The following is a 21,140-nucleotide window of genomic DNA, read 5'->3' as shown; positions in this document are numbered from 1 at the left end:
TGATCACCTTTGAAGAGCTCCCCTTGGCAAGCTATGCACCAATGTCAGAGCCTAGTCCAACCTTCAAAGCAATTTTGGAATTCTTTTTTGGGCGGGGGGTGGCTTTAAAGCTTTAAAACATCTACTTAATAATTAAGTTAAAGAAAACATATACTTGAAATTTATAAATGTATTTTAAGTTTAGTATGATTAAATTTTAAACATCTATTATAATTTAAAGGAAGGAGATGGTTAATGCTGAAATATGTGACTAAAAGTTCAAATGAGAAGTGGATTGAGTTAGAGCAACTTGGTTTGATAACATGAAGATCATTTATGACCTATACTAGCAGGTTGGATACAATGAAGGAGTTAGAATAAAAATTAGATTAGGTGGTGGAGTGAGAGAGGAGGAAATAGAAACAAACAGTGTAGAGACCTCTCAGTTAGGTCCTCCTGTCTCCACCACTGTAGCTTTTGGCACATCTTTGCCACTGATACAGGCAGAAATCAAACAACATGCTTATTCTCGGTTGTTAGCAACTTTATTGAAATATCATTTTATCTTCATAAGAATATTGCAAACACATTTAAAAATCTAAAAATGTTACAAAATATATATACTTGCATATTTAGTATTGTCAATGAGTCAGAGGTTTACTTCAAAACATTTGACCTCTTGGAAACAAAGGCATTTTTCTGTCATCTCTTATAACTCTGCCTGAATAAGTCTTAGTGCTTTCTTCATGTTTTCAATCACTGAAATAAGAGTAAATATATTATACTATTAGTAAATGAAAGTATTAAATATTATGATCTTTTAACTCTAGAGTCTGAAATTGGCCCATTTAAATGAATAGCTTTGAAAAAATGGCATAAAAGAATATTGCACTAAAGACATATATATAAATTTAGGGGGTAGACTATTCATATCTAGTTGATCAACATTCTCTATGTCAAAAAAATTTTATCAGATCGGTTTTGAAGGAGTAATATGATCATTTTGTATCAGAATTGCTGGATCTGACAGGTACAATGCCTTATTAAATATAGTTGATATTGAGTTTTGTAAAAAATAAATGAAAAGATTTTATTTTCATTTGAAGAAATCACAAGTAATTCTTATCCTGGAGAATGTACTCTCTTAAGTTTGTGTAATTTAAATGTATACTACATATTCTTTTAAGTGGCCTCCAAATTTAGTAATCAATATAACCTTTAGGCATCCCTGTTAAAATGGAGATTCTGAAGTGCCCAAGAAATTCTGATTTGGGTGGGAGATGGGAGTTTGCATTTTTAAGAATCATGACCAACCCAGGTGATTGTAACTTGTAGAAGGCACTATTTATGGAGAAGCAGTGCTTGAGGGAGTCTTTGGCCATTTTAATAGTCAGGTATCATTTTTGATCATTTTTCAAAATAATTTATGAATACTTACATACTGGTAAATCTTGGGGCTCATATGTATACATCTTATTAGAGTATCTTCCAGTTATGTCAGTTCTAACTGTTAAAGAAGGGTCTGTCAAAGTGGAAAAAATAATTTACAGAAGTATTAGTTAACACGTTCTCAAAATCTTTTTTGCCTATTACTCTAAAACCAATGTCAGGCAAATCTGTTAGCAAAATTAGTTTAAGTACATCGTGAGGAATTAATGTGAATTCTCCTTTTACTGTGTCTTAGTTCTCTGTCAATACAGTTTGGGGCATTATACTGAAAGTACAGGGGAATATTAATTTAATAGCATAATCTACTCTTAAAAATAAGCCCAAGGGTTGGAGGTTGCTGTGAGCCATGTGATGCCACGGCACTCTACCTGAGGGCGGTACAGTGAGACTCTGTCTTTACAAAAAAAAAAAAAAAAATTTAAAATTCTCAAATTATAGATATGGTGAATGTGGGTTGTAGAACTAACAAGTGCTATTATTGGTTTGTTTAGAAATGACTTCCCATTAAAAAAAAAAAATACTGGGAGCCAGTGGGGGGACCGTGAGGTGAGCATGAGAGCCTGGGTGGTGGCGGGGTGTGAGCTGCCAGAAAATGCACTCGGATGCTGCCGCTGTAAACTTTCAGCTGAACTCTCACCTATCAACACTGGCAAATATTCATAAGATCTACCACACCCTTAATAAGCTAAATCACACAGAAGACGTTGGCCAAGACGATCACCAAACAGGATACACCTGTTAAAAAATATTGGCAGCTGCCTGCCAGGACCTCAAGAAGAGCTGTGCCACAACCCGCAATAGGCGCCCACATGAACCTCCGTAAGAGCTGCGCCAAGACACTAGACCTGGGATCTGTGGCCTGAGCCCACTCTGACCTCTGTAAGAGCTGCACCGCAACCATCGGTGCCTGCCTGGACCTCTGGAAGAGGAACGCCAAGACCCGCAATTGGCCCCCGTCTGGTCCTCAGGAAGAACTGTGCCGCAACCCCGATAGGCACCTGCCTTGACCTCCGAAAGAGCTAGGCCATGACCCACGATCAGTGCCTGCCCGGTCCTCCGAAAAAGCTGCACTGCAACCCGCGACTGGCATCCGCCAGGACCTCGGTAAGAGCTGCGCTACAACCCCGAACCCAGGCCGGCTGGGCCCCCACACCCCCTGATCAGGAAATCCGGGAGCCACGCAACCCCTTGTCCTCCCTCCTGTACCCTCCCTGCCTCCACAGGTCTACTCATCTGGCCAGGGACTCCGGTAGCCGTGTGCCCTCCGGAGCCCTCCCTACCCTGTGTGGAGCCCTTCTCTTGGCCAGAGACTGCTGGAGCCTTGGGCTCTCTGTGCCAAAGTCAATGGGTGCCAGGCACTCCCAGAACCGTGTGCACTACCCCCCGCCCTCTTGCTGGATCTGAGTGTGTCACACTCTAGAGCTGTACCCACAACCAGAACTCCCTGGTTGGGGCAGCCCCAGGGGATCTACACATGGCCACTCCCTACAAAGATCCAGCAACAATAGAGTGATCCTGCTGGGGTCTAATCTTGGAGAGACACCTCCCCAACTCTGAGAACAGCCAGAGGCAACAGTCACAAACAATCATGAGGTGAAATCAACAGAAAAACTCTGGCAATATGAATAATCAGAGTAGATCAAATCCCCCAAGGATCAATGGGGCAGAAACAGCACAAGATCCCATGCACAAACAAATAGCTGAGATGTCAGATTTGAATTCAGAATCTAGATAGCAAATAAGATTAAATTAGAATTCCAAGCAGTAATCCAAAAGATGTCTCAAGAATTCAATGAATTCAAAGACCAAATGACCAAAGATTTTGACACATTGAGACAAAAAGTTACAGCTCTCAAAGATCTGAGAAACACAGTAGAATCCCTCAGTAACAGAATGGAGGAAGCAGAAGAAAGGATTTCTGACATCGAAGACAAAGCTTTCGAACATTCCCAAACTCTCAAAGAGGAAGAGAAATGGAGGGCAAACACAGATCACTCTCTCAGAGAGTTCTGAGATAATCTGAAGAAAACCAATATTCATCTTATAGGGATCCCAGAAAGCGATGAAGTGGCTTCACAAGGCACAGAGTCTCTTCTCCATGAGATTATGAAAGAGAACTTTCCAGACATGCCAAGAGATTATGAAATTCAGATAGCAGACAGTTTCAGAACCCCAGCATGACTCAACCCGAATAAGATCCCCCAGGCATGTCATAATTAACTTTACTAAAGTTACTATGAAGGAGAAAATTCTGAAAGCAGCCAGATGTAAGAAATCCATTACCTACAAAGAGAACAATATTAGAATGACTGCAGATCTCTCTGCTGAAACTTTTCAAGCCAGAAGAGGGTGGTCATTGACTTTTAATCTCCTAAAACAAAATAACTTTAAAACCCGGATCCTGTATTCAGCTAAACTGAGTTTCATTTATGATGGAGAAATTAAATACTTTAATGACATTCGTATGTTGAAGAAATTTGCCATAACCAAACCAGCTCTTCAGGATATTCTCAGACCTATCCTCCATAATCACCAGCCCAATCCTCTACCACAAAAGTAAACTCACTCAGAAACTTTTGATCAAACTTCAACTTCCACAGTGACAAAAGGATTAAAAATATCCACTGGACTTTCGAAAAACTGGATACCCAAAATGTTATCAGACTTGTCAATATTCTCCATTAATGTGAATGGCTTAAACTGTCCTCTTAATAGGCACAGGTTGGCTGACTAGATACAAAAACTCAGGCCAGATATTTGCTGCATACAAGAATCACATCTTACCTTAAAAGAAATAAAGACTCAGGGTGAAAGGATGATCATCCATATTTCAGGCAAATGGTAATCAGAATAAAGCAGGTACAATAACTAAGAAAATGCCAGGAAGCCTTTGTTAACCAGTGTGATGAAAATGTGTCAAATGGTCTATAAAAACAGTGTATGGTACCCCATGATTGCATTAATGTACACAGCTACGATTTAATAAAAAAAAAAAAAGCATGTGTTGCAATTCTATTGGCAGATAATATAGTTTTTAAACCAACAAAAGTAAGGAAGGATAAGAATGGTCACTCCATATTTGTTAAGGGTAATACTCAATATGATGAGATTTCAATTATTAATATTTATGCACCCAACCAGAATGTGCCTTAATTTATAAGAGAAACTCTAACAGAAATGAGCAACTTGATTTCCTCCAGCTCCATAATAGTCGGAGATTTCAACACTCCATTGGCAGTGTTGGATAGATCCTCCAAGAAGAAGCTGAGCAAAGAGATTTTAGATTTAAACCTAACCATCCAATATTTGAATTTAGCAGATAGCTACAGAACATTTCATCCCCCCAAAACTGAATACACATACTTCTCATCAGCCCACGGAACATAATCCAAAATTGATCACATCTTAGGTCACAATTCCAACCTCAGTAAATTTTTTTTTCTTTTTTTATTGTTGGGGATTCATTGAGGGTACAATAAGCCAGCTTACATTGATTGCAATTGTTAGGTAAAGTCCCTCTTGCAATCATGTCTTGCCCCCATCCAACCTCAGTAAATTTAAAGGAAAAGAAATTATTCCTTGCATCTTCTCAGACCATCATGGAATAAAAGTTGAACTCAGTAACAAGAGGAATCTGCATACTCATACAAAAACATGGATGTTAAATAACCTTATGCTGAATGATAGCTGAGTCATAGATGAGATTAAGAAGGAAATTGGCAAATTTTTGGAACAAAATGACAATGAAGACACAAATTATCAGAACCTCTGAGATACTGCAAAGGCAGTCCTAAGAGGGAAATTTATAGCATTGCAAGCCTTACTAAAGAGAACGGAAAGAGAGGAAGTTAACAACTTAATGGGACATCTTAAGCAACTGGAAAAGGAAGACCATTCCAACCCCAAACCCAGTAGAAGAAAAGAAATAACCAACATTAGAGCAGAATTAAATGAAATTGAAAACAAAAGAATTATACAACAGATCAATAAATCAAAAAGTTGGTTTTTTGAAGAGGTCAATAAAATAGATAAACCTTTGGCTAACTTAACCAGGAAAAAAAGAGTAAAATCTCTAATTTCATCAATCAGAAATGACAAAGTCAAAATAACAACAGACCCCTCAGAAATTCAAAAAATCCTTAATGAATATTACAAGACACTTTATTCTCAGAAATATGAAACTCTGAAAGAAATTGACCAATACTAGGAAGCCCGTCACCTTCCAAGACTTAGAATCAAGTGGAAATATTGAACAGGCCCATATCAAGTTCTGAAATAGCATCAACCATACAAAATCTCCCTAAAAAGAAAAGCCCTGGACCAGATCGCTTCACATAAGAATTCTATCAAACCTTTAAAGAGGAACTGGTACGTATATTACTCAACCTGTTCCAAAATACAGAAAAAGACGGAAGCCTACCCAACACATTCTATGAAGCAAACATCACTCTTATCCCCAAACCAGGAAAAGACCCAACAAGAAAAGAAAATTATAGACCATATCACTAATGAATATAGATGCAAAAATATTCAACAAGATCCTAACAAACAGAATCCAGCAACACATCAAACAAATTATACATCATGACCAAGTCAGTTTTATCCCAGGGTCTCAAGGCTGGTTCAATATACATAAATCTATAAATATAATTCAGCACATAAACAAATTAAAAAACAAAGACCATATGATTCTCTCAATTGATGCAGAGAAAGCTTTTGATAATATCCAGCATCCCTTCATGATCAGAACACTTAAGAAGATTGGTATAGAAGGGACATTTCTTAAACTGATAGAGGCCATCTACAGCAAACCCACAGCCAATATTGTATTGAATGGAGTTAAGTTGAAATCATTTTTACTCAGATCAGGAACCAGACAAGGCTGCCCATTGTCTCCACTGCTCTTTAACATTGTAATGGAAGTTTTAGCCATCACAAATAGGGAAGAAAAGGTAATCAAGAGTATACATATAGGGTCAGAAGAGATCAAACTTTTGGTCTTCACAGATGATATGATTGTATATCTGGAAAACACCAGATATTCTACTACAAAACTCTTAGAAGTGATCAAGGAATACAGCAGCATCTCAGGTTACAAAATTAACATTCATAAATCGGTAGCCTTTATATATACCAACAATAGTCAAGCTGAAAAAACAGTTAAGGACTCTATTCCATTCACAGTAGTGCCAAAGAAGATGAAATATTTAGGAGTTTATCTAACAAAGATGTGAAAGATCTCTATAAAGAGAACTATGAAACTCTAAGAAAAGAAATAGCTGAAAATGTTAACAAATGGAAAAACATACCATGCTCATGGCTGGGAAGAATCAACATTGTTAAAAAGTCCATATTACCCAAAGCAATATATAATTTTAACGCAATTCCTATTAAAGCTCCACTGCCATACTTTAAAGATCTTGGAAAAATAATACTTTGTTTTATATGGAATCAGAAAAAACCTCGAATAGCCAAAACATTACTCAGAAATAAAAACAAAGCAGGAGGAATCATGCTACCAGACCTCAGACTATACTAGAAATTGATAGTGATCAAAATGGCATGGTACTGGCACAAAAACAGAGAGGTAGATATATGGAACAGAATAGAGAACCAAGAGATGAACTCAATTACTTACCATTATTTGATCTTTGACAAGCCAATTAAAAACATTCAGTGGGGAAAAAGATTCCCTATTTAACAAAGGATGCTGGGTGAACTGGCTGGCAACCTGTAGAAGACTGAAACTGGACCCACACCTATCACCATTAACTAACATAGACTCTCACTGGGTTAAAGATTTAAACTTAAGACATGAAACTATAAAAATACTAGAAGAGAGTGGAGGGAAAACTCTTGAAGAAATCAGTCTGGGTGAGTATTTTATGAGGAGGACCCTCCGGGATATTGAAGCAGCTTTAAAAATACATTACTGGACCTGATCAAACTAAAAAGCTTCTGCACAGCCAAAAACAGAGTGAATAAAGCAAGCAGACAACCCTCAGAATGGGAGAAGATATTCACAGGTTATGTTTCCAACAAACGTTTAATAACCAGAATCCACAGAGAACTCAAACGTACAAGCAAGAAAAGAACAAGTGATGCCATCACAGACTGGGCAAGGGACTTGAAGAGAAGTCCTTCAAGTCCTTCTCTGAAGAAGACAGGCGCACGGCCTCCAGACATATGAAAAAATGCTCATCATCTTTAATCATCAGAGAAATGCAAATCAAAGGTACTTCGAGATATCATCTAACTCCAGTAAGATTAGCCCATATCACAAAATCCCAAGACCAGAGATGCTGGCATGGATGTGGAAGAAAGGGAAGACTTCTACACTGCTGGTGGGAATGCAAATTAATACATTCCTTGTGGAAAGATGTTTGGAGAACACTTAGAGATGTAAAAATAGACCTGCCATTCAATCCTATAATTCCTCTACTAGGTATATACCCAGAAGACCAAAAATCACATTATAACAAAGATATCTGTACCAGAATGTTTATTGCAGCCCAATTCATAATTGCTAAGTCATGGGACAAGCCCAAGTGACCATAGATCCACAAATGGATTAATAAATTGTGGTGTATGTACACCATGGAATATTATGCAGCCTTAAAGAAAGATGGAGACTTTACCTCTTTCATGTTTACATGGATGGAGCTGGAACATATTTTTCTTAGCAAAGTATCTCAGGAATGGAAGAAAAAGTATCCAATGTACTCAGCCCTACTATGAAGCTAATTTATAGCTTTCACATGAAGGCTTTAACCCAACTATAGCACAAGAATATAGGGAAAGGGCCAAGGGAGGGGAAGGGAGGGGGGAGGTTAGGGTGGAGGGAGGGTAATTGGTGGGGCCACACCTATGGTGCATCTTAGAATGGGTACAGCCGAAACTTACTAAATGCAGAATACAAATGTCTACATACAATAACTAAGAAAATGCCATGAAGGCTACGTTGAACTGTTTGATGAGGATATTTCAGATTGTATACGAAACCAGTACATTGTACCTCTTGATTGCACTAATGTACATAGCTATGATTTAACGATAAAATAAAAAAATAAAAAAAAATACTGCTTGAACTTGCATTTCAAAACAAAATCAAGAATGCTAAGATTTGTACTATTTTTTAAAAATATAATGAAAATGAGAACACACACGTACCCACAAACATGATTCTAGGCACATACTGCCCATCAGGTGATAAATTCTTATCAGTAGTCTCATGCTAGGAGAAGAAGGAAAAAAAATGAATGTTACTGGAATGGATTATTTTTGATAGTTAATTTCAAAAATATTTTATGTGAACTAGATTTTTAGTAAATTGTAAATTGTATATTTTAGCCTTTTACAATTCTATATAACTTTCTATATCAACGTATCAATCAACACTTAGCTCTTATGTTTTAAAATTAGAAAAACAGGGATTCAAATATTTTATTAAATTATAATATTAAGAAAACATTGTAGAGTTTATGCACCATGAGATTCAGCATGATGAAATTATTCTGAGCCATTTCTTGTATTTCTTCATTTTGGGCAAATACTTTTTTCAGTGCTGTGGGAAAAAACCAAATGCCAGTTAGTTGTAAAGATTAAGCTCCTATTTCTGATTTATTTGCATCTGTAACTTGGGGGTCAATAGTTCATTGGTCTATTGCCACTTTGTCATTCATTGGGAAACAGTGAGGGATGGTCTGTCCTGGAGATATCAAGGGAAATTTTATTAGTGAAGACACTAGTTTTATAATTTCATGTAACTCATTGGCTCATTGGTTACAACAACTATTTCTTTCAGCAAGTTTTCCCACCCACCTCATCTACCTTTTTGTGAAAAAAGGGATATCAAATTTTAAAGGATAAACAATAAAAATGTATTCAAATTAACAATCATTGTAGTCTTTAACAGTTGAGTAAACACTTGTCTTTTTTTTTCAGAGGGATTTTTTACTATTCTCACTATTCTTAACAGCTTACTTTTTCTGCTTCATGCTGGAAATATAATAAAATCTCAGGAGCTAAAATTACCTTGGCAATATTGACAATCCTCCAAGTGATGAATAACCATCAGTGGCTTGTTACTAAAAAAAAAAAGAAAGGGTGGAATTAAGTTAAATGATTAACTTTGAGCCAAAATATACAGTGGAATTAGATTTAAAGCCTAAATGACCCTGAAATATATATAAATAGGCAACTCTCACTTATGTTGCTTATACACTGCAGGTTGGCACAAGAATGAAAGGATGTGAACATAGCCAAATATCAAAGCTTTTTGTAAAAACTTTTAAAACAATTAAATAAAAAAATCTCTGACTCTTTTGAAATCTTATACCAAGTATTCATTGGAAATGAATATTTTGTTCACAATACCCCTTCATCTCTGGAGACAGAATTGATTTTTATTCATCTAACCGCATTATAGCATACAAAAGAATGACAAATAAGCCTGTTATGCTACAGATTTCTAGACTCCACCCCCAGAGATTCTTATTTAGTGGGCTAGGGGTGGAACTTTTAAATTTATTTTTTCTAATAAACTATTGGTGACACAATTTGGGGGCTGTATGTTGAATAATACTGTACTAGACTACATTGCCATGATTCATAAATCTGAGATTTTTACTTCAAGTCTTGTCGAAAGTACTAATTTTGTTTTCTTTTAAAATAAATTACAAATTTAGCTGGTTTAAAATTCAAAACTTAAAGATAAAAATTCTTCCTCCCTTGCTGGCTTATGTATAAGCAGTATTACTGTGCTTTATGTTTTCTTCCAGAAGTTTTCAGGTCACATATCTGAATACGTATATGTGTGTGAATATATGTCTGTATTGTCTCTGTCTACCTGTATGTGTATGTATGTAAACATATTGCTGTATTTTTTGAGGGGACAGAGTCTCACTCTGTTGTCCAGGTTGGAATGCCATGGCATCAGCCTATCTCACAGAAATCCCGAACTCCTGGGTTCAGGTGATCCTCCTGCCTCAGCCTCCTGAGTAGCTGGGACTACTGGCACCTGCCACAGAGCCCAGCTAATTTTTCTATTTTTAGTAGAGATGGGGTCTTTCTCTAGCTCAGGCTGGTCTTGAACTCCTGAGCTCAAGCCCTCCTCCTGCTTCAGTCTCCCACGGTGTTAGAAATATAGGCATGAGCTACTGTGCCTGGCCTGTATTGCCTTTTAAAAAAGAAAAAAGTCACAGTAACTAAGAAAATGCCAGGAAGGCTATGTTAACCAGTGTGATGAAAATGTGTCAAACGGTCTATGAAACCAGTGTATGGTGCCCCATGATCACATTAATGTACACAGCTATGATTTAATAGTAAAAAAAATAATAATAAAAAAATAAAAAAGCACAAAAAACATGCACACATGTATTTGCATTTTGTTTTTTTCACATATATGTTAGCATTCCATTGTTCTTCTGTATAAAATTCTATTATATGGATATATTTTAATTTATCTAATTAGTCCCCCGAAAGATGGGTTATTTAAATTGTCTCCAATGTCTTATGTTTAGATTATTTCTAAACATTTACATTTGTACGAATGTTTATTTGGGAAATATGCTGTTCTTTATGAATAATTTTGCAAATGGGTAAGTATATTTATGAATAAATTTCCAGAACTAAATTTCTGGGTCAAAGAATGAGTACATTTGTACTTTTGATGGATACTCTCCATAGAAATCGTACTGATTTATATTCTCTCTGGTGATGTGAGCAGTAATAGTTTACTCCCTAAAATTGGTTAAACTGTTTTAATCTAATAGGAAAAGAAGAAAATTAATATGGTTTTACTTTCTTATAAGAAGTCAATATGTGAGGTACTCCTTTTTCTGTTCTGTGAACTATCATATCTTTTGCTCATTTTTTTCTACTGACTTGTTCACTTTTTTCTTTTTAATTTATAGGAGTGTTTCGTACATCAGAGAAATTCACCCTTGTGATGCATTTTGCAGTTTCCCCTTTATTTTGTTTTGTGTCTTTTCCCTTTGTTTATGGCATGTTTTTGGTTATGCACAAAAGTCCATGTAATCAAAATATTATTCATTCCTTTTCTCCTCTCCTTTTCTTCTTTTCCCCTTTTGGTCATCTGCAAGACTAACAGACAGGACTAGGGTGAGGCAAGGGGAGCATCTAGGTGGCAATGATTACAAGCTTTACTTCTACATCCCAGGCACTCCTCTTACTCTCCCCTAATCCTTGCCTTCTCCTACTCAAGATTCAAAGCAATAATGTTTTTCAATAGTGTTTTCTAGTACCATAATGATTTTATTTTTATAATTACATCTTTCCAACTTATTTTGGCATAAATGTGACCTATGGGTCCAAATTTATTTGTTTTACCCAGATGGCTATTAACTTCTAACACTATTACATAATATACCTCCTTTCAACCTGATTTAAAATACCACTTTAGCATATAAAAAATTCCTATAGCATCCATTTATTTATTTATCTGTGACAAGTAAAAATTTATGGTATACAATGTGCTATTTAATGATAGATGTTGTGGAATGGCTAGATTAAGGTATCTAACATATAGATCACTGCATATACTTATATTTTTTTTGTGGTAAGAACACTTAAAATTGATTGTCTTGGAAATTTTCAACTGTGGATCAGCTATCAACTCATGTCAGAAAGAAAGAAAAGTTTTAAATAAAAAAGAAAAAGAAAACATAGATTGGGTATAATTATAAAGGAAAAGTGTCAGAGCCTACTGGAGATTCAATAGGAAAAAGTAACAGAGCAGAAGAAGATCAAGGTACTGGCAGAGATCAACCCCTGAGAGGTTGATCACTAAAAATAAAAAGAAAATTAATCTGGAGGCCTTTACCTTTTTTGAGCATGAAAGAGACCTTCTTCATAAGTTTGTACCCAAGTGATATCATCTCCCCATCCTAAAATAAAAGAGAGGGATCAGTGTATGACTATAGAAGAGCTCTAAAATGGGTATCTAACAAGTGGATACCCACCTACAGATAACTAACTGAGCCACCTACTGTTGGCTGACAAATGATGCAAAGGATATACAATTTTAACTGGATGTGAAGAGGTGGTGTCTTTTCAGATTGTAGTAGTGAGGTTATAGGATTATGTTTCAAACCGCATGGTCTTAACTACAGTAAGTGATTAATAAATGCTATTAGAGGTGATGGATTAGCAGGCCCGGGCAGGTTTGAACCCACCATCCCCATTGCACAGGGCCGGCATTCTAACCATTGAGCTACCGGTGCCTGGCTATTAGAGGTGATTGAAAGGATATCTCTGGACAATGCAAAAGCTCTGGCTTTCCAAATGTTCAGAAAATAACAGTTAATCTTTGCATACTTTGTAAAACTATCAGAAATACTTCAAACTTTACTCCACAGTGCCCTGGTATCTTGACTCCCAAGTGATGCTGACATTTTCTAAGTCAGTCTATTTATGGGGAAAAGAAATTCCAATTTTTGCTTTGAGTTCTCACATAGAAAAAATTCAGGTGTGGGAATTTTGTGGCTGAGAGACACAATAAAACACATGCGATTTGGAAACATCCAGAAGAGTGACGGAGAGCAAGGAAGAAAGCAGTGAGGAGAGACAGAACCCGTCAGGCTACAAGAAGTGATGTGACACTTGAAATTGTGCATTAGACAGTTAAGAACAAGAATGCACAAAACACCCACATATATTGCAGGGTACTTTCAGGAAATGTTTCTATTTATGTATGAGAAGCATTAAATTAATGTGAAAAAAATATTTGGAGGCTAGTTTGGATTCAGATTTTCTTACATGTTTCAAATGTTGTCAGACATTAGTTTGGGGCTTTGATATCATGGATGAATAATAGCAAGAAATTATGAAGCAGAATTATGAAGCAAGATTTATGTGATTCCATGATTTTTGCTTGTTTGTTTTGGGATAACACTGTTAATGAAATATAATTTACATACCATTACAACTCCCACATTGAAAGTGTACTTTTTTTTTTAGTATCACAGAGTTGGTCAACTGTCACCACAATCAGTTTTAGAACATTTCCATGAACTTAAAAAGAAATTCTAGTTATCATCTCCTGCCCAATCTCTTCATCTCCCCCAGAACTAAGAAACTCCTGATCTACTTTCTGTCACTATAGATTTGAGATACTTCATATAAATAAAATCATGTAATATGTGGACTTTTGTAACTAACTCTTATCATAAACTTTTAAAGGTTCATTCATGTTGTGGCATGATTAATATTAATATTGAATTACTTTTTATGGTTAATATAATTCCATTGTATTGATATACCACATTTTATTTATCAATTATCAGTTGATAGACATTTAATTATTTTCACTTTTTGGTTTTTATGAAGAATGCTGCTATAAACATAATTGAACAAATTTTTGAGTGGGTATATGTTTTCATTTCTCTTGGGTATATACCTCAAAGTGGAATTGCTGAGTCAAATGATAACTGTATATTTAACATTTTGAGGAACTACCACATCATTTTCCAAAGTAGCTGTATTGTTTCACATTCACATCAGCAATGTTGTTGGATTGTTTTGCCTGCTTTAAAATCATAACATTGGAAGACATCTTTTGTTGGTTTATATTCCACTTAAGCAGGAATTCTTCCTCTTTGTGATAATCCTGAAAGATTCTTTCTCTAACTGTGCTTGACTACATGCTGTATCTTCATACCACATTTTTGCATTAAATAAAAATTATTCTAGAAAGAGCAAGTAAAAATAGCCCCCTGCTTAATTTTCTCTTTTCTGTTGCAAATAGCATTCAATGTTGGAGCTTTAGTAACAGGAAAAATTCCTATTCAACTTAGTTTCACAAACGCTAAAGGAATATCTTCTATACATCTTACTCTACTAAGCAGTGTGAAAACAAAGGTAAAAAAAATAATCCCTACTCTTAAAAAGTTATTCATAGCCCTGTAGAGGAACCATCCTACATTATCGTTATTTTTTGTACACTCTAGCCAACTCATAATCACAATAGGCCAAAGCTGGTACAGCCTTTATACTATCTTCATGGCTTCTATTCATTATCATAATTCTATCTCTAGATCTGGTCATGCTTTCTTGTCTTTTAAAATTTCATTCATTCATCTAATATGCATTTTTTAGTATCTACTATATGCTAGGCATGGGACTGGATATTAGGCAGTTCTTTTCATTCAAAGAAAGTAATGATTTTTTTTTTCACTATGAGTTGTGTGTGCATGCACGCATATGTGTATTCTTGAACTATATATTACTTTTTTCGATTAATCTTCTCTTTCCCCCTTATTGCCCTCTCAACTGTTTGCTACTGCCCTCTGCTCTGAGGGGCTTCATATGCCACTCTGTTGACCTTGCACCTGTTTTCCTGCTTCTCCCCCCCACTTTTAATCGTCATTCATTCTGAGCTTCATTCTCTCCTTGTTACCTACATAGCAACAGATGATAAAAGGCTTGACCAAATATAAACCAATTCTTAAGAATGGGATTGTCAACTATTATCGGTCACTTTCCCTTTAAATTAGTTCTTAAATAATTTGAATAGAAGACCCACTAAGTTGTTTAAAATATCTCATACATATTTCATCAGAAGTTTTAAATGACATTTAAAAGTGAGCACACAGAATGTTGATGCCTCAATAGCATGCTGCTTAATTCAGTCCTGGGAAGGTCTTTAAGGGAAATGATTAGTTTAGCCTTTGGCACTTTTAAGGCTGCTCAGTTCATTGTTTTGTAAATATTATGCTTATATAGAGAGATATATGATACATTACATTCAGGAAAATAGTTATCCCTTTAAATTTATTTCTTTTGCAAAAAACTGACTTTCTAGATATATAGTTTGTGTGATTGTGAAACTGAAGTAGCGTTAATTAGCTTAGGTAAACACCGATGGACACTTGGCTGGCCCTCAAGACATCTGCCAAGAAATGAATGATCTTGGAAACCAAGTCAGTGTTTTAAGATTTTAAATGATACTGTAATTGGCCTCTATTTGTTTGCACCATTCCAAACAGTGGTCAAGTACTTTGTAGTTATGCTGCTAATTTTGAATAACTATGTGGGGACACATGATTCTGTTCCTATTTTTGTTTTTGGATCTATAGGAACAAATTTTGAGAATTTTTTTCTTTATAAAATGTTTATTTACAGATGAAAATATATTTGTTTCTCAGGCCAAAGTAAAACAGTACAAATAAAATGTTTTCTAACATGCAGCCAATGACAGTTCTAGATTATGGTCTCTAAAAATGCTGACTCTCTCTTCCAAAGTCAATGTAGCAAACCCTTGGTTAGCCCAATTCTCAGGGTCTGGGATATAATATAATTTTCTGTGTAGGCTGGTATAAAACCATTTCAAACTATTTTCTTGCCTTACTAAATAGAGACCTGGGAATTTGAACAAATTTTGAGCAATCCTAAATTACTTTTAGGGCACCAATATGACATAGGAAAAAATCATTATTTTCTATGACTCTGGTTATGAAAGTTACAGACAGCAAACCAATTCTCCACTATTTCTGAGAAAAATGCAACGAGTTGTTACTGTTTGACAGTTGGTTTGATTTGCTTCCTAAAATCAACTGATTCCTTCTTAAAAAAAAAAAAAAAAATCTGTCTTAAAGTTCTATACATCAAGAGTCTTCCAGTTAGTTGAGTTTGCTTTTTAAATAGACTATGAGTGAAGACAGTCATATTTTGAAAACAAACCAAGTGACTGAGTTTAGAAAATGAGATTGCAGCACCTCTTGAGAGGGTCTGAGGAGGTCTCTTTTCCTTTTTGATTGCAATGCCAAGGTTGGAAGAAACTGTGATGAGTAAGAGGTAGAGATCCAGAGGCAAGTGGAGAATCATGTCTTCTACAGAAGCTCTCAGAAGAAGCTGGATGACACAGAAAATAATTCTTAGCAGTGTTTTTCAACCTTTTTTTTAAGCTCATGGCACATTTGAGCCTATAGTTAAACTTCCACAGCACACTTAACTTATGTTGATCAAAAAAAAAAAAAAAAAGTAAAAAAAAGAATGTGTTTATTGAGCTTTGATTATCTTTCAAAAATAATTTAATTAATTTTTTTTAAAATTTTCATGGCACACCTAAGATCCTCTCATGGCGCACACACTGGTTAGAAGTCACTGGTTTATTGGGTTATTTTTCAGGCTGTCATTATAAGATATTTGCTAAGAGTTGCACCAAACTTGTGCTGGTTCTTTGATTTTACATGGATGGTAGAACCACCTAGAATTCACCTTCGCACATTATTTTAAAGATATAATCAATTCAATAAATGGGCAGTTGGTGAAAATTCACGTTCTGGGTATTCTGAGCATAGGGCAGTGTAGTTGAAAGTGAGCTGGATCAGGGTACACAAAGCCTGCTTGTATGCTGCACTGCACTGCTCATATCCCTGTGATGAAACTTAAGACCATGTTTTTTTCACAGCCTCTGAAGTGCAATGAAAAGGTGACTTTTAGCAGATAGAAATATTCTAGTTTTCTCAGACATTTTTTCATTCTTCTCATTCTAAATTTTCCCTTCCCAGTGATATATCTCTTCCATCCTTTCTCTGGATTGAAGGCAGCCATTCCAGGTTAGCCTTTTAAAAATGATTTCCCCCTTAAATCTTTAGTAGATCCATTTATTACTTTCTTTGTATTCAGGCATTTAAAACCCTTGTTAAATAATAACCATGGTGCCTGATAAAAATCTCAGTTTAAGTTCCCATAACTTATTAAACCATAAAACATTTCAGAATGTCATCTTATAACTGAAACACTGCAACAAGAGAGGGTAGGGACAGCTGAATCTGGAGCTCAGACTCCAACCTGGAGAGGACAGGCTGAGCCAGGTCTGTGGTCACAGTGGAGAAAGGGAAGCAGCCATCTAGAACAGGCTCGTCACCTCAGTTCTGTGGGTTTCTAAAAGGTCTAAGGAGGTACAGAAGGCTCAAAAACTCCTGAAAGTTTTTGTTTGTTTTTTGGGGGAAGAGAGCCTAAAATTACATCAATATTCTTTCAGGGATCTCATCTGTAAAGAACTAAGAAAAGTCAATCTGGAGCAAGTATGATAAAGTTTGTTTGTTATTGTTGTTGTTGTTTGTTTGCTTTTTTTAACATTAGCAGGTGGAATCTACTTTAAAAAAAAGAGAGTATACTTTCACATTTTGCTATTTTAAAGCTGCCAAGTTTAAAGAGGTAACCAAATCACTTTTTAAATTTTAAGTATTTATGTACTATTGTTAAGTGCTTTCTACTTAAAAAAATAAAAATCTTGGTTTTCTCTTTTCCATTGTTTGATAAATTATAAAATAGATTTTGAGTATGTTTTGGGATAAACAATGCTTTCCTTAGTAAAACAGAATGTAAATTGCTGAGGGTCCTTTAGTACCAGTTTCAAGGTTAAGTTGGAAGAACACAGATGAATATGACACAGTTATGTCCCTATTACATCTCCATAGCAGCTTAAGGTGGGCTTGGGAGGCACACAATCAAATTATTAGGCTTTACAGATACTGGACAGTTAGCATTTTCTGACACTAGTATCTTACTTTTCAAAAGTAATTTGATGTAAGTAATTTACTTAGATGTTATGTTAAAAGTTTCTACATTTTAAAATATAACAAAATTTAAAAGACTACAAGGGATGACTACAAATATTAACTCTAATATTTAATATAAATAGACTAAAACTATGAAAACAACCAAAGAAATCCTGTTCAGCTAAAAAAATATATAAGTTTATGTCATTTTTCCCACCCTATACTGCGAGCTTCACTTTTAAACAGAAAACTAATCATTTATAATAAATATGGCAGAGCTCAACAACTGATTAAATGTGGAAACTTTGCTTTCTTACCTGAACCGGCCAGTTAACTTGGTGGAAGTGTATTCTGGATGTTTCTGGTTAAAAATGGGTGTGGATTTATAGATACACACACACCTGACCTACAACCCCACCTGCGTAGAAACAAAAGCATAGTAACCGGTAAACTTGCAAAACCAGCCTTGTTTGAAAAACTCTGTACTTTTTTCCAGTTCTCTGCTTCTCACATGAAAAAAGCACTTCTGTCTTTCTGTAAATTAAGATTGAGTGGCCTCATAAAATGAGGCCAAATACCATCTTTGGGCTTCTTTCTCTTTTACCTTTTATTTCCCAGGGTAATGTAGTGTTTGGCTGGAGGTCAATGCCACAAAAAAAAAAAAAAAAAAAGAGAAGAAAGAAACCAGAATGAATCAGAATGAATATAGGAACTGTGTGTCATTGTTCTTGTTGAGAGTTCCAGGAGGCTTGCAGATTGGATACAAAGCAAACAGAAATTCCTAAGGATTATTCTGTTTACGGGACTATGGTTAACAACTAGGGAAATCAAATCCTTTTTTATTTTTATTTTGAAAGAGAGAGTGAGAGAGAAGGAACTGAAAATGTTTTAAAATTCAACATAATTTGATTATTCTTTATAATCTTTCTATGAAATCTTTCCTGTGCCAAAAAAATAGAAAACAGGCAATTAGATAAGTTTGCTCATATTAATCTAATAGATACTATTTAATAGTATTTATCGGATTAATTAATGGTATTAATTAAATCAACTTACTGTTAAAATGACCTAGGGCAGTGGTCACCAAATCTGGTCCATCTGTTCATGTATAGCCCAGGAACTAAGAATGGTTTTTATATTTTCAAGTGGTTGGGGAAAAAAAGAATCTTATTTTGTGACAAGTGAAAGTTGTATGAAATTCAACTTTCAGTGGATGGAGGGCAGCCATATCCACTGGCTTACATGTTGTCTATGGCTACTTTTGCAAAGCGACAGCAAAGTTGAGAGTACAGTAAGGATCCCCATGGATACGAAATCGTGTTTATCCAATCCTGCAGTTGACCCTGTGCACCCTGCAGATGCAAACATTCCATCCTCATTATATGCAGGTTTCACATCCTGTCCTGCTGTCTTTGTTATTTTTGTTTGTTTTTGTGTTTGCCTTTTACTCTGTCACCTAGACTGGAGTGCAGTGGTGCTGTCATAGCTCACTGCAACCTCCAACTCCTGGTCTCAAGCAATCCTCCCGCCTCACTCTCCTGAATAACTGGGACTATAGGTGCCTGCTACAAAACCCAGCTGATTTGTTTTATTTTTTTAGAGATGAGGTCTCACTATGTTAGCTAGGCTGGTCTCTAAGTCCTGGCCTCAAGTAATCCTTCCTCCTCAGCCTCCCCATTTGCTGGATTACACGCATGAGCCAATTTTTATACTATGTTTTTTATCTACAATTTTATCTGTCTGTGTTTGGTGATTCACCCATAGGAGGGCTAATTTTTACTGAACAAAAAAAAAAATTTGTGCAGACCCACACAGTACAAATTGACGTTGTTCAGGATCCACTGCCTTGTGGCAGTGACTTTATGGCCTACAAAGCCTCAAATATTTACCATCTGGCCCTTTATATAAGAAGTTTGCTGATCCCTAATCTGGGGTTCTTTTTGTTCATAAATCAGTCTTTCCTTCTCTTCCTTCATCCCTGCCTTCATTCCTTTGTTTGCCTTCCTTTCTTTTTGTTTAATTGCTTTGAATATTGCGAATGAATGGGAAACATGATTATCTTTCTCCTGGAATTAAAGGGGATGTACTTTCAGTATTTTAACGTTAGACACAGTGCTATATTTGGCCTACCACGTTAAGAAGGTAGCTGTTATTCTTAAGTCTCTTAAAAGCTAGAATGTTAGATTTTGTTATATAAAGGTGGATATACAGATTTTCTCATTTGATTTAGTAAATTTTATTATTTTCCTAATTAAACCCTCCTGTGCTTCTAGAAAAGAAACCTCATATAACCAGGTTGTATTATTCCCTTACTGTATCACTGATTCATGCATTTGTCTAATTGTGCTTTATTCCTTATTTATTCCAGGCAACCTTCCCTGGAACACATTGTTCAGTGGAATCCTTCCTGCTGAGAGTTATGAAACCCAACCTACAATTTTAATTTTAAATCTGGCATGTACAAAGACAAGACAGAGCTGGGCAGCAATCCCTGAATGTCCCTGTTAGAAAGGGGCTAGGGGATCTTTCAACTTGTTCTTGACTGGGAGTGGTTATAGAAAAATCTGGAGATAGTCTTACATCCCTGTTAAGCTTCTCACATATTCATTTCAGTCGACGATAAGATGAGAAAGAGAAAGAGGAAGTCAGGTCCCTGTGGGCTTATAAAACCAGATCATGTGGAATCTGAGCTGACCCATAGCTTTTGTTCTCTCCCACTTGTGTGACGATGCAATTTATCCTCTACACTGGGGCAATTAGGGGGTAATGAAAGTCATTAACATTCTGTTCATTTTACAGTAATGCTTTGAAATATGTCAGCCAAAATCTATAGTGTAATACATCACAAACAGTTTTATTAAGGATTAGTCTCAAAAGTAAAATTCTTTAAAATATGTTCACATACATGAAAGCATTTTTTTCCAGTTTTTAAAAAAATTTCAGATTAATGTGGGGGCACATACAGTTAGGTTACATAGTTTGCTTTTGTAGGATTTTTTTTTTTTTTTATTGTTGGGGATTCATTGAGGGTACAGTAAGCCAGGTTACACTGATTGCAATTGTTAGGCAAAGTCCCTCTTGCAATCATGTCTTGCCCCCATAAAGTGTGACACACACCAAGGCCCCACCCCCCTCCTTCCGTCCCTCTTTCTGCTTTTCCTCCCCCCCATAACCTTAATTGTCATT

The 21,140-nt window shown here is 35.8% G+C and overlaps 1 protein-coding gene across 1 annotated transcript; it reads right to left on the bottom strand.

The window, feature by feature from the left end:
- Positions 1 to 526: 526 nt before the first annotated feature.
- Positions 527 to 18,311, bottom strand: AGR3 (anterior gradient 3, protein disulphide isomerase family member). Its single transcript, XM_053609329.1, has 8 exons — positions 18,272 to 18,311; positions 16,164 to 16,299; positions 12,272 to 12,335; positions 9,463 to 9,515; positions 8,916 to 8,992; positions 8,599 to 8,662; positions 1,418 to 1,501; positions 527 to 738 (listed from the first exon to the last, which is right to left on the bottom strand). The coding sequence occupies exons 2-8, from the start codon at positions 16,270 to 16,272 to the stop codon at positions 689 to 691; spliced, it is 501 nt and encodes a 166-aa protein (XP_053465304.1). The 5' UTR covers positions 16,273 to 16,299; positions 18,272 to 18,311; the 3' UTR covers positions 527 to 688.
- Positions 18,312 to 21,140: the final 2,829 nt, after the last annotated feature.

This window comes from Nycticebus coucang, chromosome 11 (genome assembly GCF_027406575.1).
Source record: "Nycticebus coucang isolate mNycCou1 chromosome 11, mNycCou1.pri, whole genome shotgun sequence".
Lineage (NCBI taxonomy): Eukaryota > Metazoa > Chordata > Mammalia > Primates > Lorisidae > Nycticebus > Nycticebus coucang.
Note: the sequence above shows the minus strand (reverse complement) of the source record. Positions and strands in the feature narration are given on the sequence as shown.